General features: G+C 36.2%; 1 protein-coding gene across 2 annotated transcripts; it reads right to left on the reverse strand.

The window, feature by feature from the left end:
* Positions 1-118: 118 nt before the first annotated feature.
* Positions 119-21,871, reverse strand: LOC143452055 (voltage-gated inwardly rectifying potassium channel KCNH6-like). Of its 2 annotated transcripts, none has more exons than XM_076952880.1 (27): positions 20,770-21,871; positions 18,227-18,333; positions 17,846-17,972; positions 13,554-13,676; positions 13,190-13,271; positions 12,672-12,832; positions 12,351-12,539; positions 11,650-11,745; positions 10,460-10,518; positions 10,271-10,369; positions 7,738-7,830; positions 7,345-7,425; positions 6,907-7,019; positions 6,354-6,492; positions 6,054-6,252; positions 5,025-5,243; positions 4,640-4,839; positions 4,259-4,384; positions 3,958-4,084; positions 3,577-3,770; positions 3,397-3,430; positions 3,056-3,202; positions 2,491-2,532; positions 2,010-2,181; positions 1,516-1,629; positions 1,133-1,232; positions 119-1,018 (listed from the first exon to the last, which is right to left on the reverse strand). In XM_076952880.1, the coding sequence occupies exons 1-27, from the start codon at positions 20,843-20,845 to the stop codon at positions 791-793; spliced, it is 3,447 nt and encodes a 1,148-aa protein (XP_076808995.1). In that variant the 5' UTR covers positions 20,846-21,871; the 3' UTR covers positions 119-790. The 2 variants fall into 2 exon arrangements, with proteins under 2 accessions (XP_076808995.1, XP_076808994.1); XM_076952879.1 differs by having other exon boundaries at positions 12,294-12,539; positions 20,770-21,869.
* Between the last annotated feature and the right edge of the window lie 410 nt (positions 21,872-22,281).

Genomic DNA, 22,281 nt, shown 5'->3' on the forward strand with positions numbered 1-22,281 from the left:
CGATACTCCGGCAACGTTTGAAATATGTTAGTTGCCAGTTATACGACTATATATAAGCGATAACTTGCCAATACGAGCAGAATTTTACCAAAAGTAAAATAGACATGAACTCGCACAATGATATTCATTCATAAATTTATTTACAACGAGGTGAATTGCGACAATAAACTAAAATCAAGCAATCTAAGACAAGGACAGCACAAGAGAACCAACCACCACTAAATGGCGCTATTGTATGGATTTCATACATACAGCGTCAAAGAATATTTCAGAAAGATGTTTCTTTTGTGATAAATAATATCTAGTGCAATCGGTAGGCCTACAGCGGCGTGCAAATAAGTTGTTAGCAGTTTAATGCGTCCTCAAGAGACCAGCAGTCGTGATGAAAAACCTGTAATTCCTACAGACCATAATGAAAGAAAGAATTTACTGAACGGCAATCTTACAAAAATCAGATAAAGAGTGACGAATACTTTGCCATCGTAAGAAGATTTCCTGCAACGGCGCACAATATAAACGTTAAACGAAAAACAACAAATTGTGAATTAATAGCTACCATAAAAGTGCTTCATAACAAAACGGTAAAGTTAAAATCGATGTAACACTTAGATTGCTAAATCAAGTATTTTTCCAATAAAAATAACAATGGCTTCGTCATTCTGCTAATACCAACGCCAAGACCAAGGTTCGCTACAGACAGTTTTTTTTCACAAAAACCTTTCAATCGGACGCTTCGGACGACGGTTCACTAGTATCACAGAGCTGCGAGATGCCAATATAATTCTTGAAGTCAGTTAAAAGATTTGCTTTCATCTCCCAAAAGACCTTGTCGCTCGTCTACTAGCTGGTATGGGTAGGCCGGCTCCGTCGAAAATAAACTTTTTTCAGCCACGTTTTCCCCAGTCCGTTTGTCGTTTTTCCGACCTTTTTCAGTCGGTTTATGGCGTGGCTGGGCGCCTCGCTCAACACACGACGTTCCAGATATAGGTAACGACACAGGACACAAGGGAGTTTCCGACTACAAAATAAACGTCAAGTTTCCCGTAAACAATTAGACAAAGGTTTCAGAGAAACAACTAAAAGCGGCCGGTGAGCCATGAACCAGCATCACAGAGTAAATTAACAATCTCACTTTCGCTTGCAGCAATTCTAGGATCTTGTGAAGGTCGTTTTCCATTTTGGTCTTCATCTGACAAATTTCTTTTTCTAAGCTCGTCACCCGCTCTTGAACACTGCGTAGCAATGACAGGATAAAACGAAGCAAATGAAAATAGGTTATACTTCAACATTTATTATAGTATTATTTCGAAATAAATGATATTGCAGATTGAGTTAGTTAAATTGCAAGGTAATACCGCATGTTGGGTTACATTTATTATCACGACAAAACTTCACAAACTTAAAAGGTTTATCCAAGAGTATTTTCCTAAGCTTTAAACAAATTAAAACAGTTTTTTTTACAGAATCCCAAGAATTCGATGTTTGCAATTGCAACAAGTTAAATCAATTGCTTACGTTTTGCAGCAGCTGCAGAATGTTTCAGGGATACCTTCTGAAGCGTCACCTGGCGGGGAAGGAGATTTAGTTACGGTGATCACTGGTGGAATAACTGTGGAACTGGAAGCCGATCTGGAAAAGTATACGTTTTATATTAAATTTTAAGCATCACGTTTATCAATACAGAGAAAGGTGAAACAAAACATCAAATATTTCGGTATAAATTTTTTAATAGATAGATGCAGCCGAAGCCGATGCTTTATTTAGGCAAAAATAATATCGGATAAAGCTGAAATCTTGGACAGAACCGTCTCAGAAGCTAATAAATTTTACATACGCTACTTCACGCGTAATAGAGCGAATTGTATTCATTATGTCAAAGCCCGAACTTTATAATTAAAAAATGTTGTTGAAATTGCAGGGATTTGGTACATTTTATGCTATTTCTTTGTTAAAAGATAAAATTTTACAAAAAATGTTGTCAACAGTTTTCAAACGTTTCTTGAACCTACAGGCAAGTTTCCATCGTCATGTGACTTCTATGAATCCCGCCCACATTCTGATGAGCGTCATTGGTGGGTGCATTCAATACTACGCTCTGATTGGACGGTCGGAAACGGCTAGATGCCTGATCGGGGTCTCCACCGGCACCTAAGCATGATCCATAGAAATCACATGTCACTTCTGCAAGAAATAACAAAAGTTAAGTATTTAGCCTTCTGAACATGTTAGACCAGCTATGCAGCGAGCAGAAAGAGAAAATCAAAACAAAACGTTGGTTCAAGAAACGTGTTTTAGAAAATCATGTATAAGGTGAATATACACAAAAAATATCAAATAGCCACTAAGGATATTAAATTAGTAGGCTATGTGGCAAGTATTTGTAATAATTAACCTAACGCATATTATCAGTACATTGTTGGTACAAATGTGACCGGTTACATAACGAAAAGCAAAATTGCAAGCAAAAGAAATAAAAATTTATTATCTCACCTTTCTTATTGAATTCCATATTAAGTGGAGTGACGTCACAACCTGCACAAAACATTTCAGAAAACCGACAAACTCAAACATGTCTAAATAATCTCAATATCCACTCATGTATTTAGGCTATATGCCGACTCTTGCCAAAAAAATGTGATGCAATTTTATTCAAGTCATCAACGATATTTGTAGACTAGCATTTTCTGTTAAACCAGTCAGTAAAAAAAACTTATCTACCCAGTTTAAACCCTTCTGAAAGAGCGATTAATGATGCTCTTATAGTTGTTCACATATACCCGGAGTTGTAAATGGGCCTTATATTGTTGGCCCGAGCCGGAAAATACAGGCCCGAACCCGGCTCGATTTTATTTGAAGCCCGTATTAGGCCCGAAAGTTAACTTACAGGATGAATTAAAGTCATCTTTTGATGCTGTACTTACAGACTGGCTATTTTTTCTAAGGTGAGCTTTGCTCGCTGCGAGAGGTTTATAGCACTCTGTGCGCATGCGCATTCGGGCCCGAAGTTTTTCAAATTTAATCTCAAACCCGGCCCTACTTACAACTCGGCACATACCGGCTTTTTCCGGCGAAAGATCGATGGCGTGAGACGGCTGAAATATCGAATCACCGTCCATGGATGCCATCCGGCAGATGGCGTCTTCACCGACCTCACTGTCACGTGGGTTAGAAACGCTTTTTGAACTCGAACAAAGAAGAGTGTCTGATATACAAACAAATTAGACAAGAAAGAAGAAAAAGGTGGCCAAGCTGAAGCTTTCTTAGAGTATCAATAATGTTTTTGCAACCGCTCTAAACGTAGAAAACAATAGCAAACCAAATAAAACCAAAACCAAAACAATAGCAATATTGTAAATGCAAAATTCACGCCGGTGTCCATTATGAAATATTGCTTACTTTTGCTGTGTGTGTTCACGGAGACAGGATCTTCCTATTATAAGAACGAAAACAGTCCGTATCACACTTTAAGTCTCGGTTAATATCAAACTTGCCTTTATTTAGAAGAAGCTAAAACTGAATCAACAAATTATCATTTGTAGTCAATTACTGTTAAAGCTATGTTTATAGCCAAAGTACCGCTCTTAGATTGTAAGTAATCTCAAGGTTTTCCCAGAAATAATCGCTAAATTCCGGATAACAATTCAAAACTTCCAGCAGATCCGATCTTCCGATCTTGTGAAGATCGCAGTAAGTGAGAGCACGGACGGTGCCGTTAGATTTTCCCATATTTGCCTCGCAACACTTGGACTCTCCAAAGATGTCGCCTTGTCCTTCATATTACACAATGACAAAATGTGGAAAAAGGATTTTTTACTACTTCACAAATTCTATCCATCCGCAATCAGATAATTATTACAGTACATCGGACGATAAATAGTTACTGTGAATAAAATAACTAATAATATAATAAAAATAACAAACAAAATATAATATAAATGACAATTATGTTCTGCTTACTCAAAACGGCCACCACGACGTTGTTTTGTAAGATTTCTATGGATCCGCGAGTTATGAAGTAGAGCGCCGTTAGCAGATCACCAGTATGCACCAAGGTGTCGCCAGGTGGCGCATGCGTCGTTTTAAACTTAAAATAGTGATTCAGCAAAAAATGTATAAGTCCAAATTTTGTTAATTCAAACAAATAAAAAACGCGAATAAATACAAATGATATCTCCAAAGCTTTGCTACAATACTTAGTTCGACACCTACACTTGGACTTAGATATTATAGTATGTCTGGAGTCAGGTAGGTCACTTACTCGCATAGAAAGCATCCTGAGGCAACCTTGACTGGCCGTCCTTAAGGCTGGGCAACTTTTAAGGAGATTTCGGTTCAAATGAAGGCAAATGTCCGCTTGGAGTCCCTCAGGGAAACCTTTTAATACCTGGGAAATGTGAAAAATAATTGTCAACCAGTAAGTCTGCATCAGTTAACAAGCAATAAGTTGTCAGATAACAAGAATTTTACATCGTAAACAGTGCCAGTGAAGTTTACATTTGCATATGGCACCGACACCTATACCAAGGTTGCACGAAAAACATTATTGCTTAAAGCAAGTCGTGGAAAGAATTTAACATCTTTCAAGATGGGGCTATAGTTAGCAAATATCGGGCTCACACGGGGCAATGGCAACACTTACCAAGTTCATGTCAATCCCGTTACTGTATGACCACGCGTGCTGAAAGTATTCCTCGAGACGCTGCCTTAGTGGGTTTGGTATTTGATGAAAACGAACGAATTCCTTTACGCGCAACATCTGGGTGTGATACCTAGCGGTACCGCTGTAGAGTCGTTGAATAATGGCGCTGACGTTTCCAAATATAGACGCGTACATGAGAGCTGAAATAGGTTTGGGTGGATTTTAACTATAAATCGAAGTTTGAAGACAACCGAAGTTTACTGATTGAACAAACTGTCATTAACTTATGCTTCCTGACAGCGTCAGGTTTAAAAAAGCGCTTAAAAGTTAAGGTTAAATCCTTTCATTTTATGCTTCAAACAGGCTAATACTTTCAATACCCTACCCCCGATGAGCATAACACAGACGGAAAACAGTTTTTCGTTGTTGGTGTTGGGTGAAACGTTACCGAATCCAACACTGGTGAGACTGCTGAACGTGAAATAAAGAGCTGTAATGTATTTATCGCTAGGGTCTGGTCCACCTATACTTAAAGGGTTGCCTTCAGCGTCAAAGGTGTTGTTATACGGTTTACCCAATTGGTTCCCAAGAGTAGACAGCCAACCTGTGGAACAATCACATAAAATATATCATTGTATTAAAACAACTTCATCCTAACTAAATCCTTACTGAATCTAAAGATTCTGTTGCAGCAGCTAACATTGGCATTGTGTTCTGTTCAACTCACTTTTGTATCATTCTTATGAAAATACTTTGCAATCGATAACGCTACGAAAAAGGGAATATTAAATGTTATTTACTATCTATCCACCACTGGATACAACTTAAGAGTTGTAGCTTGTTGCTGGTGATGTTTCAATTTTGCTTTACCACCTTCGTTGGTCTAAAAAGTTAAGTCATTTTGAACTATATCTGCCACAGAATACTACGACTGCCACCTGGCCTATTAATACTATACCAAGGTTGTGTAATGGAGAAATATTTAGAAAGTGACTATTTCACTTAGTAGATCACGCAGCCCGTTGTTATAAATAGGCTTTTAGATTAGGAAAATTGCCAAGTCAAACGATGATTTTAACTATTTAAGGTGTAACTGAAATTAGATTACATTACAAGGTAGTTTTAGGCTACTATGTTACAACATTGAAGTTAGGTTAAAAAGAAACTGTGAAAATACACAATAGCTTCGAACGCACTATTTTCTCTAGGTGAAATAATGGAAATTATTCATTGCTAACAATGTTTTCCTCTATGGTAGGCCTATACCCTCCCGGTATCCCTGACGAACCTAACCTGTAAAGATTACCAAAAAGTGTGCGGAAACAAATTATTTGGTGTGACACGAAAAGAATGTTTGTACGGCTACAGCGTTCCGTATTTGATACAGATTGTTACGGTTTGAATGCAAGCTTACCTATGTCCCCAGGCAGTCCTAGTCGTTCCATGTTTCCTATGGCGTACCAAATACAAGCCAACCAATGAGCGATTAGTACGAATGAGCACATCAACAGGAACAACACAGCCGCGCCGAATTCGCTGTAACGATCTAACTTGCGCGCCACTCGAACCAACCGCAACAAGCGAGCGGTTTTCAGTAAACCAATCAAAGTGGTCTAAAACAAATTTAGAAATTACATTTTAAAATGAGCATTTTACTGTAATCCTATTTCACGTTCGCAGCGACGGTAATCGCTCAAGTGACGTGGCAGCATACTTCTTGCTGGCGTGTTGACCGCGCCACAAGCAGATCAAATGGCACAGCGGCCACCAGATCAATAAGGAACCATCCTTTGAAATAGTGGACTGCTATTTTTCTCGGTTGCGAAACCACTTCTTCATTTTTGTTCACGTAACTGCAGAATTTCCAAAATGTGCAATTAAATTAGTGAAAGAAAGGCCCTATTCGAACTCATAATTATATCATCTTATGTTAAAATGTTGACAGCGTTCAGAAAATATATCAATGAAGTAAAAGTAGTTCAATCTGCCATTAACAGCGTTTAAACATGGAGTATATTGACAATCTCACACATATATAGCCAAAAATTTAATTGTATAATTGTAATAATATACAAATTAAGTCAAAATGTGAACCGTTATGTGCTAAACCAGAGACATGGCTTAACATTTATTGATTCCGACACAGAACAGAATTGACAAGATCCTTCCTAACAGTATTGTTTTGTAATTAGTTTCAGTATCATTCCCATACTGATTGTAAACCGATTTTAACTTGACACACGGCGGTGCGGAAACCATATACTCACGTGGTACGAAAGTTGATGACAATGTCAACGACAAAGAAAAAGTCAACGAGCATCTCCACGATGCTGAGAGGGTCATGAAAATTATACCCGACGTGGTCACTTTTTGAGGCGCCCTGCGATTTAAAAATGAAGTCCCGGTTATTCTATATCGGCGTCACATGCTGAGATGTTTTACAGAAATATTCACCGTGTTTTAACTGTAACTTGTACTGTACTTATATAACATTATTCATACAACCACACCGTGTTTTTCAGGATAACTACAGACAGACAAATAAAATTAAGCAAAAATTATTAAAAAGTAGCAGAATGCAATGAAATAAAGAAGTTACTGTAATACGTATATAATATACATCACATAAAACAACCATATTGGTATATGTCAATCATATTGGCATATGTCAATCATATTGCAAGTATAAAAACCAGCATTCATGCCTTGAAAGAGAATGCAGCAGAGTAGGGGGTGAAGATAGCTGTGTAGATCACCAGGATAAGGATCAACCAATCCCATACCGCCTAAGAAAGAATGTGATTCTTGTTACACGTGATCGCGGCCGCAAACTATTCTTGATTTAGCGGTTTAGGTACCGCGTGGTCTGGTTATTTCAGCTGTTTTGCGAGTCCGAAAATAAACAATAAGTTACAACTGGCAGAAGTTTGTTAAATCGGACAATTTTGGATCCACTTAGTTCTACAGGCTACAGCGAAACGTTAACGTTCGATCATACGCTTTAAAGAACACTAAGTTTATCTGAAATTTGTTTTATAGTAGAAAATTAGTTTACAAACCTATAATTTCTGTTCCTGATATTGAAATCGTAACCTTACCTTGAACAAACTATAGTGTAAAATTGTCCATTTGTGGATGTATGGAGCATTTAACTTCTGTTCGGGCGTGACATCGGCTCCCATTGATAGAAACTGCAAGAAAATGATTCGTAAAAAAAATGGTATTATCGGTGGGTTTCGAACACTAAACCTATCCATCTAACCTCTGATTCCATGAAGCTAGTAGTAGAGCGAATCTTAGCAAAACTTGTTAAGCTTTCGCCAACCTTACGAGGTAACGTATTAATAGGAGTGCCTACGTATTGACTTGATAGATGTAGGGTACATTGGGACGATTTTATATCATTGGCTGGAGAATTGACTCGCAAAGTCGGCAGACTGCAGTACGGCCGCTCGGTCTTTGTAGTACCATGATGGTTACTCGAAACAACGTGATGCATTGCGAGCGAAGAGAAATATTTGGAAACGCTTCATATGTGTCCTTGTTCACGTTTATTTGTTTTTTTTTCGCCACTAACAACAATTATTTTCCAAGAGAAATTTGTTAGTTTCCCATTTTAGTGATAATTTATTTGGCATAATAATCGCAGCACATTCTGCGCTTAGTATCATGAACTCGTGTAATCTGTGGTAGCAAGGCAGATGCAAATATGATGATTCGGACCAAGATTGAAACTAATTGATTGTCTTCATTAACAGCCGTGATTTTCCATACGTCATTGGAGCTATCATGTTACTTATATATGATTTGTATAATTTGCCTTGTAAAGGTCTCGTCGATAATGGCAGAATATAATAAAATATTCATAAGGTGATCTCTTTGTTCGATAACAGTTTGCAGAGCAAAAAAGAACAAATTCTGATTTTTTTGTTTAAAATATTATCACGAGACATATTTCTTATGTTTAAAAGACTTACTGCAAAACACCTATATATTGTCTCAATACGTGTAAACGCGGCGAAGCAAAAATCTTCCCTAAAAGCAAACAGCAACTTTTACAAATAAGGCAAACACTTGAAAAGTAACTGTTGGTACGCAGTACTGTATGACCCTGACAAAGATGGGTTATTTGAAAGAAAAAATTGAGGTTAAAAGCAAACACAAGTTTATAGTCCTAATCGACATTCTGGTATTTAATCTTCTCCAGAGCAAACGATCAGCAACATTTCTTCATCAGAACTACACTCTACCAACTGCAATAGTAAGCGAAGCTGGATATCTTCATGGACTCTACTAACTAACTGACTGACTATACACACAGCTTGTAGAACTGACTGATTGACCGAGGTACTTTGTGCTATAAAAGGCAAAGTATCTACACAGCAATGATGACGAATACGAATCAATGCATTCCCTTTCTTCACTTTATCCCGAGAGAGCTACTAGAGTCAGAACCTGGTAATTAACACTGACACAATGGATAATCTGAGTTGTAGAAAAAACAAAGCCGTACTAAATAAGATGCACTTAGCGAAATAGACCCCTGGTTATTTGATGCCCTATATGACATGGCTCGTCAATTCCATTGCTTTACGACATCTTGAGGTATTGCCTTAAAACACTGGTACTCACAATAAAATTCCAAGTACAACGCTTTTATATCGTAGTTTTATTTACACAACAGGCCCCTGTAGAGTAAATTAGCATTGGGTGGTAATGAAAAAATTCTAAATATTACTCTTTAGGTGCGTTGCTTAGTAGTACAAATCTTTATCAATATACGCCGGAAACATTTAAACTCTGCATAAAAAATTCGAACTAAATAATTTTGGCAGTTTCTTTTAATACTATAACTGACTTTAATTCTCAAAATATTCGAACCTTTGAAATTATCGGCAAGCTCCAGATTTTAACCTACGCTGTCTCTGATGGGCGGAATTATACCGTTACCGCTATATCGATGCGTCTCCGAGTTTATGACAGTAGAAATCGAATTGCATTGACAATACCATGTCTCTTTATCAGCTACACCAGATTAGCCCAAATGAAGACTTATTGACATTATCTATTGATTTCAATTATTAGCGGCGGGTCTGAACAAATTATGTGGGTGTCAACGGCAAATTGGCAAATTAGCTTCATGGGTTCCTTCTGGGATGAGCGAGTGTGCCTTGAAAAAAGAAACGACTCTCGCTAAAATGATTCAAATAAGAGCAGAGATTCCCTCATTCACAATATAGAGTATAGACGTTTATTTCCCAGTTACCACTAAGGAAGCAGCTGTTCGGTAAGTTGAAGTCGTTTGATGGATGGTTAAGACGATGCCACAGCCAAGACGCAGATTGTTATGGCGAAAAGCATGACAACTACCATAAATTGCACTGTGATTAAACGCAATTCACCATTTTTGTCTATTTTCAGCAAGCTATGCTCATCTAGATATACGACTTGGGTTTTTTATTTTGACAAGTTTTGAATGTGATCACATATTTCAATAGCGATACCCTGTTACTAGGTGTCTATAAGGTGTTTTTGCAGTTAATATCAAGTTACAACGAAACTGTGAAAAGATTTTGTGAACCAGTACATTCATCAATTGTCTTTCTATGTAGCAGTAAGTATAACTTTTACCTCCGATACTTTTGTTGTGGTCACTTTGTCCCTCATTTGAACCACACCTCCACCTTTCAACCGGTCAGTGAATTCAACGAACGACGACCGACGATTTTTCTGCGCAAGCGAACGTACGAAATAAACTTCGAACAACATCGTCATGAAAAATTGCAGTGAGTTATGATGTGTTTGTTGACGTCATAATACCTTGGTTCGTAATAGATCGGAATCCGAAGTGGAACTGATGATAGACAGGGAATTCCCCTCTGCAACATAAAAATCATATTAGAAGCAAACACTGCAAAATCGCTGTGCTTTGAATCGCGAGTTGTTTCGACAAAGTCAGGTAACCTCCCATTATTAATAATAAGGCAATAAAAGTATTAAGACATCTTTTGTTCTCTAATTATGTTTACACCCTGTCACTTAAAAGAGTTTGTAGTTCTTCTTTTATGTAAGTTGCAGTTGTACTGTAAGAGTCGAAACATATATGTCTATTTTTATAGTTTTACATCTAAGATTATACGACTAGCAAAATGACGCTTACGTCACAATGTCGGAAAAGTAGTACACTGCGAGTGGAAGTCAATGTTATAACTTCGGCATAATATAAAGGAAAGGTGGCGATAATGGTAACTTGCTAAGAATTCATTTCTTTACTTTGGTTCACATTCGCCACCTACGTCATTCAAACCACGCGTTTGCCCCTCTTAATTAGCTTGGTGCATCTGGCGGAATTAGCGGATTTGAGTCTACTATGAATAATGTAAGCATCGTATGAAATATTAAACAACGCATAAGCCGAATCCATTCAACACAATAAGAAATGCATTGGAAAAGCTCAATTGCGTAAGATTGAAACGGCATAGCCTTCATGTGAAAATTAGCTTGATTGTAAAAACTGTCCCATAAAATCTTTTCACAGTGGTTTAGAGCATTGTTACTGTATTTACCACGTTTGAAATTAAGTAACACTTAAAGGGACAGTGAGATATTAAAGCAACATCCATAAATAATGTGCATTCCAATTTCTCGCAAATGTCAAGATTGTCTGATGGTAGGATATACACGACTTTACTAAAATAAGTTCACAAAACAAATTCTGAAGATAAAAAAAATTTCACCCTTATTATGCTTTTTAAAATGAGGAAGGACCATTGTCAGGTCTGGAACATGTTACCTTTTAATACAATATGAAGATTTCTGCGGCGTATTTGACAAAATATACCTAAAGTAATTGATAACAATCGATAAACCAACACAAAAACGTTAAATTCGACCTAAAATTTCTAATTAAAACTCATGTAAATTCAAACTTCTGTCATATTTATTAACTAAGCAATTAGTATTAAGTTACATATATGCAGTTCTAAGATACAGAAATGGTAAATGCTCACCAAACGTCGGTTCTTCGGACAAAGGTGACTTGAGGTTAGTCATTGATGCTGTGAGACGTACGTTTGATGACGACTTCGTAGGGGAGTTTCCCGGAACTGAAAGTATAACAATTAGTATAAAAATATTATAAATCTTTAAGTACATTCATAGATATCTTTTTTTCGCAAATATTGCACTACTTTTATAAGCTACTTAAATAATTTATGCACAGAATTTATTATTTCAACAAACTGATATTCTCCTTTTAAAGGATTAAAATTTAGAAAACAAACGACTGAATGAATCCCTGTAGGTAGTTAACATAACGTTTTCAATTTATAAGTGAGGCTTTAGATTTATTGTACTTGAGATTGTCGTAACGTTTATTTTATCAATTTATTTAACAAGCAATTTTCATACATAAATGTTGCAGGATTCGCCATACGCTCAAAGTAACAGTGGTCTTGAATAATAGATTGGCAAATTTTATCAAGATCGTCTTTAAGGTTATCACCGAAATATTATCACATGAACACAGTTTTTAAAGTTTAAAATGTTCTTTTTTTGCATTCATACATATCATTACATCTGGGAATAGCATGGACAACTACTTTACAAAAACACGTTAAGTAACTTATACATCGGCAATATCTAAAGTTCTTACGGGGACATAAGGAGCTGAATTCCTGCAGATCCTCTGCCGTGTTGCCGAGGTATCTACCTTCCATGAACGCTGGTTTGTCGGAAGAGTTTTCTTTTGGAACAGTCAAGCAATTTTCAACCTTCTCACTGCCTATATTGGGCGCACTCAAGCCAGATTTGCAGCCGCAAGAGGGCTTAGGAGGACCGATTTTAACGGACTGATCAAAGGACAAAGATTTGGGGGGAAGCTTTCTTGGAAAGCGTTTTGCTTCAAAAATATTCAAATGGTAATTTCATCCATTTACATGTTCAGCTACAACGCATTACTGGTGGGTACAGCGTAGTCTAATCTAATTTATCAACTAACGTTGATCAGTTAGTAAACAGCAAGTTAATCTACCTGAAGTGATATCCTTTTGCCCGGCGAAAATGTTGTCACTGCTTTTTGTATCTCTGTTGTTCTGAAGGGACGACCTACAGTTAACCTCGTGGCTGTTGGTCAGCTGTTCCTGGACTGGCGTCGATGAAGGAGCGAAGTTTGAAGCTCTACTTTTTTTGTCTCTGTTAAATGATTGCCAGGAGTTAAAACCTATTCCTACTATTCGTCATACTACTTCAACGATGCCAACAAGAGTAAATTAAACGTTTTATTTTCAAACTTTAAATAATACATCAGGCTTTTAAACACTGTAGCATTTGAAAGTATTAGGAAAGAGTTAGGAACTTATTAAGTACTAATAAGTGTGAATTTATCGTTTTTTTTATGTGTTAAAATATGTTTTAACTTGTCTTTTAGGTTTATTTCCTTTAACAACGTTAAATAAATTTAAAGATTTGTGCTCTTTCTTTACCACTTTTTTAACTGTTTCCATAAAAACAATACAAAATACATTTCCCATGCAAATATAGGCTAATTACCGTCTCGGAGATGCGTGTTTTGAAAAAGGTGTCGTCATAAAGAGGAAAGAAGGAAGTCGATTTTTGATTCGTCGAAACCGTTCTAAATAAAGATTAACAGACAAGTGAGTGACAGCAGCCGTATACTGCTTAGGCTGTAGGCTACTTATACTGCTTATATAACACATTAATAAGTTATCACGTTTTATAACGAAGACTGTTGATTTGGGCCAAGAACAGTTAAATGCTTTTATTTAAATAATTAAATTTATAATCGCTTCACATTCATATCATTATGAAAGTCAGTAATTTATTGCACCGTTGCTTAAAAAATTAACACACTGCAAGCTGTTAGTGATTGATTATTTGATGTCTATAGACTGACGGTGCTTTTTTCCTGAATTTTTTCTGTCTGGATCATCAGGGTCAAAGTTCAGAATTAGCATCATAACTTCGCCATGCTCGTTTTTGATTGGCGCTATCAGAATATCACATCTAAACGAAGTTCCTGAAACACAACAAATACGCAATAATGAAAGCTACAGTATGTCATCTTACGTGGCCATTGGCAAACTAACTTAGGCCTGCAAGCATAGCAAGCTATAGCCTACACGTCACATAATCAAGCCTGTAATTATCTTGGAGCATCCGGGAAAGCCAAGAGGTCCCGGTAGGAGCCTGAAAAACATCTATTACCAATACGTTACTTACAGACCATTCTAAATGTTGCTTTTTTTTCAGAGGAGACCTACATTTCTCCAGGAGGGGCTCAACCCGCACCGGGCCCCACGTTACTGGCTTGTACAGTTATATGTAAACAATGTATCTTCACTACCCCGATACCCCCTCACCTCCCCCCAAATATATGTAGATATATATTTATATATGTGCGCAGAAACATCAATTGTTAGGTTTTGCTGCCGTCTGCAAAAATGACGAATTCTATAATAGATCAATGATAAATCGATCTTCCAAATATTTGAACTGGCTGATTTTCACGGAAAGGTAAATAAAAAAGAGAAGAAAATAGATGTCTTTATATCTAAAATTAGACCGCACTTACCCAGACCAAACTAAGCTTAGGACGTTACCTTAAACAAACGTCAAGGCAAATGGACGATTAGAGATAATTAATGAACGAGAACAGAAAGTAATTAGTGGTCACTATGTTGCGTTATGGACAGGGCAGCTGGTTATTAACTCATGTGACAACTGAAGTACACCATGAGAGAAGACAAGCAATATAAAAGTCTTATACAAGTCATTTAAATTCTTTCAAACACAATTTATTTATTCTACATCTGCAACGTCTTATATGTACTACTGGTTCCTTCAGGACAACGTGCTACTGTTTTTATTAAAAAATGTTTGCCTAAATGTTTGTTCATTGTTTTATTTTTGGTTTCAGACCCTATATATAAATATTTGGCCCCGGAAAACACGGGATATTCCTTCATTTATTTCAAATAACTTTGTATTAACTAATACTTGAAAACAGCCGGTAAATAAAAAATAATCTATAACTTTACTAACAAACCAAAATCTTATATAAAATACACAATGGGTACATCTTAGCTTGAAAAAGCAGCAAATGCAACTGTTCAACAAAGTTAAAAACGAAAACTCCCATCTATACCTTTGGCCTAACTCGTCAAAATCTGAAAGCTTCAAGCTAATAGATCTAACCCTGTTATCAGCTTATATGCCCTGCACTGATGTGCGATGCTGTGTAGGCCTATCTCACTAATCACACTGACGAAATGAATGACGGAAGGCAAACTAATTAACCTGGAAGTCAAGGCCACGAATGTCTAACAAGACGGTAATGTAGTTTACAGAGTCAATCAGCCTTGATTGTAGGCTTAGTATTATGGGAATCTCTACGTCTTGATAAATATATGTCAACCTTTGCCGTTTCCATTGTAGATTATTCGAACATTTTGGATAAACGTAAGTTTTAATTTCCCTTCGTTGGGGCTTTCAAGCTAACGTCAGGAACATAAAATCAGGGGAAAATATATTTGTGGTGTTTTATGAAAAATAAATATACGTATAAGTTATTCATAAAATATTTCTATTAAAAGGTTTAAAATCTATATAAAAAGTTGTATCGTACAATAACAAGTGCACAGAGTATTTTTAAATGTATGTAATAAGGGAAGATTTAAATTTTTTCCAATTGTTAAAAAACTTCTATTAAAAAAAAAATTTTATTAAAACTTTTATTTTAAACTTAGCATTATACTTGGCAGATTTCAAACTCTTTCATCACTAAATTATTAACAATGGCTACAATCTAACACCTTTCTCAGCGACGAAGAAGAATGTACGACGTGTGTCAAAAAAGTAACACAATGGTCACATAAAAAATTGATTACCAAGAAACAATTAGGGCCGTCCATCTTCCTCTGCAAAGCAACCCCTTTCAACATGTTTCGCTTTCTAACCTTCTGTAGAACTTTAAGCCTTTACAGTACTTGAAATTTCTCAATATTATTTCAGCTTTAGAAGAACCCGCACAACTGGCTTCTGTTTGACGTTTACAGCGTTAAACTACGACAAATGACAAACTAGCAACCGTTAGGTACTTGCTGGAAAATCGAAAACAATGAGACTAAGATGGCAACTATACCGGTTGTGTTAATGGATTGTTGACGTTTCCGGAAGCAAATTAAGTGGCGACTTGATATATAGATCGATGCAGCATCACCAAACGCGATGACAGATGACAATGGGACAATGAGCAGACAGTAAAACACCGTTTCGTTCCCACCTTGTCTATTAACATATTTCCGCTTTTATCAAATATATGAAACAAAGTCTGCTCCTACAGAACCCCATCCAGGAAAGTTCCCCAGCAGGCGGTGAGGAAACTGCTCCTGCCAGGACAAGGGGTGATTGATGTCTATAAGAGCCGCTGCCCCATAATACGGTAGCGTCGTGGTTATAACTGCGGACAAACTCACTCTAATCGACTGCTCCATCTAACGAGTTAGTGCTCGTTTTGAATGACTACATCACCCAGTGGCTGCTTGACTTCTGCCCCAACGTCCAGTCCGGGTGGCCGAGGAATATCGGCTCAGTGACGACAAGCTTTCATTGTAAAATTAACCGAAGTTGATTATTTGTAAAATGTCACACTGTGATGACAGGATTAATTTCAAATACAGAATTTGTTTCAAAAAAATTAAATTGAAAAACCTCATTGATAACTTTACAAATATAGTTTACTTTGTCTGTACCATGTCGAATTAATTACTACTTCTAATTACAGCTTCAGCATCAAGCATGCTTATGCGGAGCGGTTAACTGTGACAGTACATTGAAGTCGTGACAGTAAATATGGTTTTTCAATGTAAACAAATTTTTAAATAAAATTGTTAAAATGATGTCACCTATATGATACATACGGAACAGAACTACATCATTGAGTAAAAATTAAAAGCTAAAAAATATAGAAAGATTATCTGTACAATCAGTAAGTTTAAAGAAAAAGAAAATTGCCACTGGAAAAAAATCAACTTGTCGCCTGAACAGTTCGTTCTCCAATTAGGCTCAAGCTATTTGATAAAAGTCAAAAAGGTAAAGAAAGTTATTCATTTGAAGTTGATCTCGCACTTTACTTTCAAATTTAACGTCGAAAAAGAAGCATCAATGTATACAAGCTAGAATTTTTAAGTAAGATTATTACAAATTTTACTTGTCCTGTATGACTGTATTTAAAGCAGATTTATTAAAAGTAAACAGCTTTTATGAAAAGATTCTATTTTTATAATGTCAAAATTAGGTATTTTACAATTCCGGAACCTAGTTTCTCTCGCTCGTGTAATAAAGGACGGCGTTAAATTGTTCAACCACAATTTATGTATGTCCAAACATGTAGGGTAACATTAGCGGACGTAACTAGAAATTCGAGGGACAACTTTGAACACAACACGACCAAGATTGTAAAGCTAAATTGAGATTAAGAGGAGTATGATTTTCATTAAAAGTATTAGTATTGTTATCATGATAATTAGGAGAATATTGTTGATTGGAGCATTTTCTCTTCCCTTCTGCTATGACGAAAACAAAAAGCCAAGAACAAATTCTCAATTCAAAGCATGACCCAGGAAAATTTATGACACTCTAACTTTAATCAATTATTGCTTGTGTGGCATCGCAGCAGTAACTTTATTGAAATCAGCTGATCCTTTTTTGAAGAAATACAGCGATCGAACAAACCTACGTCGATAAAGAGTAATCCCTATTTAATGGAAGTAACAAGATGACAGCTATCTGGCAAACGTTGGCACAGAGGATCGCGGTTTTAATGAATTTTGAAAGTTTGGAAGTTCCAAGGTCGAACACTAATCCGCGAAAGTGCAGAAATAACAACGCTGATCTGTGGAAGTGAGGAAGTTTCGGAGGTAATTTAGTCATGAAAAGTGATACTTTGAGTCGGTGAGGATTAGCTGTAGAATAATTTAGTTTTGCGACTTCCTTACGTCGCCAGATTATTGTTGCCTAGTTCAAAAAACTCCAACAATTTTTCACTTATGTTTGCTTTCCAAAGCAAACCATCAGTGTCAATAAAGCGTGTTGAAATTCTATAAGTCCTGTCTAAACACGCTTTGATCAACGTTATTAACATGAATTAGTATACGCCGTATTTCCAAGAAAAACATTTACACTCACCGTCCCTTCTGTACAGGCAAACGTCATTCACTTCCGTCTCCTCATCTCTGAGGATCGCTTCCCTTAATAAAATGACGTCACGATCCCGAGTGTCGCTCCCATAAAGAAAATTACAAGCGCTTGAACGCTGTAAAGGTTAGGAACTAAGTGATAAGAGATTAAAGATGATGTACAGATATGTATTGTATAAAATGCATAAAGATTTTAAAAGTACAGTAAGTAAATATTATAATTTATACACAAGACATAATCCTTGCGATGAATAAATCGCTACTATTACCAAGGAATTTTATAAAGATTATTTCGTATTTTATGAAACATTATTCAATCTTTCGGGGTAGATGGAAGGCAAGTACACGTAACATCAATTATTACATTTACCTGCATCAGCTCAGAGCGCTTGAATCCGGACATGGAGCAAAAGAGGTCGTTGCAATATATTATTGCCCAATTCCCTTCCTGCGCGTTTGCGATTACGAAGGTTTGATCTATTCAAGAAATAAAGTTACAAATAAATTTCATAAATAAAAGGAACGTCAATGTATTTTCCCCATTATCATATTCTGTGGGCAATAAATACTTAATCGTAGAACGGAATCAATAAGGGGAATACTTGTTTAAAATTAAGGACACATAAGTCAAACGGCCGGAAAACACATACATATACAAGCTCTGTACAAGAGGAAAATTTGGATTATTACAAAAGAGAGAACAGGCCTAAATGAACGCAATGTTTGACCTTAGTTTGTGCATCAATACAGATTTTGCGAATATATATAGCCGCTTGAAACATTTATTCAAGCGCAAGACGAAAACTTCAAGAAATGTTTATCTGCACTATGCGAAGATGTTAAAATGATAACCTACAATTTCAATGCACAATGTACGGAATACATTAATATTAGCGAATCATAATTTCTTTACATGCCTTCATCGATTTTTCTTGCGCATTCCTTCAAAGAAAAAAAAATCGATTTCTGGTTAAGAAAAGTTCCAAATAAAACATATTAGCTGTTGCAAATTTAATTTCATCTTAACAACATTGCTATCCGACCACATACTTAACGTTGCACATTGTGGGTTTCAGACAGCTTATTTATATCTAACTACAAGAACTGCAAGCGTTAACCATTATAAACATAAATCGGATCTTAAAAGTTTGATCAGCTTAAACCATTTTTACAGGAGTTTGAAATGTTTACAGATATTAGCGACATCATATCCGTTGCCCATAAGCCATAACCATGAGTTTCTACTGAAATATAATCAAGAGTTTCTACTGTAGCCTACTTACTTAGTTTTTGGAAAATTCAAAAAACTTTATTGAAAAGTTAACACTGAAAAGATAATAAGTTATAATACATATGACCAGGGACGTGCCATCGGTCAAGAACTCTTCAAACATGGAGACCCTTTTCTCAAAGACTTGACATGAATACATTTCTAGTAAACTACATAAAAGACTTGACTCCAGTCAGTTTTTGTTGATTAGGTTTTGGCATTGTAGCAAAACAAATCTCTTATTTGTTCGTCAGATCACAACTGTAACTTAAGATGAACTTGTTTGTATTATACGAACGCGTACGATGAAACAAAACGAAGCAAGTTTTTTACAAAATGTGAACGTTCCTTGTTAAGAGAAACGGTGACTTTGCTTTTTGTATGGCTAAGTTTTTAATACAACTTCGCTTCAGTAATTCCTCTCAACAAATTCAATTTAACTAATTTGAGTTTTGAGGATAAATTTTTTGACCTGCGACTCCAATTTGACAACCTGGCTCCGAATCTGCCTAGCCCTATAACAACAAAGGTGTACATGTAGCTATAGTTATTTATATTATATTTAAGATTCGTATTGTCACAATAAATCTATTACAGTAAAATTATCGCATTTAAAAGTTTTCTATTTGAGACAGAGTAAATCTTTGACAAGCAATTTCTTACTTATGACTACCGTAAATAAATACAAAAAGTTAAGAATCAAATTTCAAAAAGATTGCTAATAAAACAGTTTAAAAGTTAAACAAAAAATAAAAGATAAATAAACAGACAATAAGAAACTGTTATGACGATAGCTTAGAATGTTTACAACGTTTTTTTCCTTAACAAAGAAGATTGATGAACATAAGAATATGGATTTTAAAAAGAAAAATGAAAGCAGAATAAATAAAAAATTCAAATTAAAAATGGAGAGCTTTTAAGTACAAGTACAAATGAGATGATTCGTCCAAGGACACCACAAAGAATAATCAATATTCAAACAGATTGTCTATAATTTCATGGAGTAACATAATGGCCTATACATTTTCCATACATAAGACGGTCACCTTCCTTGAAAACGCTTGTCAAGGCGTCAACGTTAAGGTAAATATGAAGGGCATCTGCTTTATGAAAGTCCCCCTCCAAAGCAAATACAATTTCAAGCTAGATAAAATTCTAACGATTGATGAATCGGTTCGCGATCAGAAAGTATTTTTAGACATATTGGTTCGAAAATATTTTTCCAGGAACAAATTTTACCTTGAACTGCTTCAGTTCCCTGTGTGACAATTTATTTCAAAAGTTGTTTTTTTTTCCAAAAACGACGGCCTTATAAGGCTTAGGGTGTGCATAACGCTTTAACGAGCTACACCACAATAGAGCAATTATATAGCTGGTATTATTGCTATCAGACAACGTACTTTGTGCAATTTACGGGCAAGGACGCGTTACCCAATACAAACACAGTAACCTACAAAACGAATTTTAATCACTTCCATATCCTAAAAGGCGCAGTGACATTTCTCTTGAAGACAGTTATAAAACTGACGATAAGATTGTTTATTCACACTACACTAAAATATTCAAACTACAAGGAAGGATTTAAACGTTTAAAACTACAGAATCTATACTAATAGTTATAGAATATTTTAAAATTCACTAACTTTTTCCGTCGAATTTTCGAATGACCGTATCCAAGTAGACATTCCTCGGGGCTATGTGACCACGTCGTATCGGCATTTTCCAAGTCTACTCACAAATTCTTGACTATGCAAATAAGTTTAGTTCAAGAAATTCAACTGCAACCTGTAGCTTTTTATAACACATATACATGTCTTTGTTGCAGATATAGAATTTCTCAGTGACTTGTCAAGAAACACTGCAACCTTTCAAACATTTCTGATTACCGCCAAGTTACTGCGTTCATCCGTCACTAAGCTATCAAGAGCGCCGATTTAAACACCTTACAAAAGGAAGTTTGTTTTACGGCTTTTGAGACTGCGCTATAGCGCTAAAAAGCGTGCATTTAAACGTTTTTGCTTGCTTTGTTATGTACAGCACAGTTCAGCCGTAAACTACGCTAAACTGCTATTCTGCATGACTACAGAATACTCACTGACGTCTGCTACAAGTTCAGCATCCGACACGCTTGACTGCTGTAGGCTATCAAAAAAAACAAAAAATGCTTTGGCTGAAATTAGCTGAGAACCAAGTTACGATCAAACCTGTCGCACAAATTTCTTCCGTCAGACATTTTTAAGTCGCTCAAGATATAACAGTTTAAAAAGAAACAAATCCCTTTTATGTCCCAAGTTATACCTTGCACTTTCAAAGCAAGACACTACGATTCATAGAAGTACTACTAGCCTACTTATGCTTGCAGAAAGTTAACCTGTCAATCAAATCCACACATATAAGCCCCCAGTCATAAATCATTTTAACCACGTTGATAATTTTTCATGGAAAAGAATATGTCTTAAAACTGTGTATAACAAACACTTTTCATTAAAAACTCGTAAAACGCGAAAAAGCCGTGTTGGCGCTTGTTTCTTGGTCATATTGTGAAACATGGGATAATATTCACAAATACTGTATACTTCATTTCACTTGCTTCGCGACCTGCCATAGTCCACAAACGCTTTCCACTGTACGCGCTGTCAACAAATTTCTTGAAACTGATAAACACCAGGCGCTGACAGATTTAATTAGAATATAAATGATGGAAGTCAGAGGCATGATAAACGCTTTCTCTTTATACTAATTAAGTAATATACTGGAAGTGTCAAAAGGTATTCCCAGCATGCAACAGTCCCCTTGGGGTGACGGATCATTTGCATCCGAAAACCATTACGAAGGTCTGTTATACTAAAAGCAATTCTCGTTGTTTGTATTGGGTCGCGCGCTGTCAAATATGGCGCATGAATTTTTCATCAATCTAAGAAAATGCGCGGGCTTCGACGAGTACATTATTTCGTCACAACCATGCTTTTAAAGTCAATTAAGGCAAATGGCAATACTGCCAACAGCAAGGCAGATTCATTTTCGTAGTTTTATGGTGCATAAATTAAACAAAAGACGCTTTAACGTGGCATAAAAATTTCCCTTCGTTCTCAAAGCAGTCAATTCCACTCAATTACGGCGAGCTTCAATATTGATTAGCGTAAAATCAGCAGCAC

Source organism: Clavelina lepadiformis, chromosome 4 (assembly GCF_947623445.1).
Source record: "Clavelina lepadiformis chromosome 4, kaClaLepa1.1, whole genome shotgun sequence".
NCBI classification, from domain to species: Eukaryota; Metazoa; Chordata; class Ascidiacea; order Aplousobranchia; family Clavelinidae; genus Clavelina; species Clavelina lepadiformis.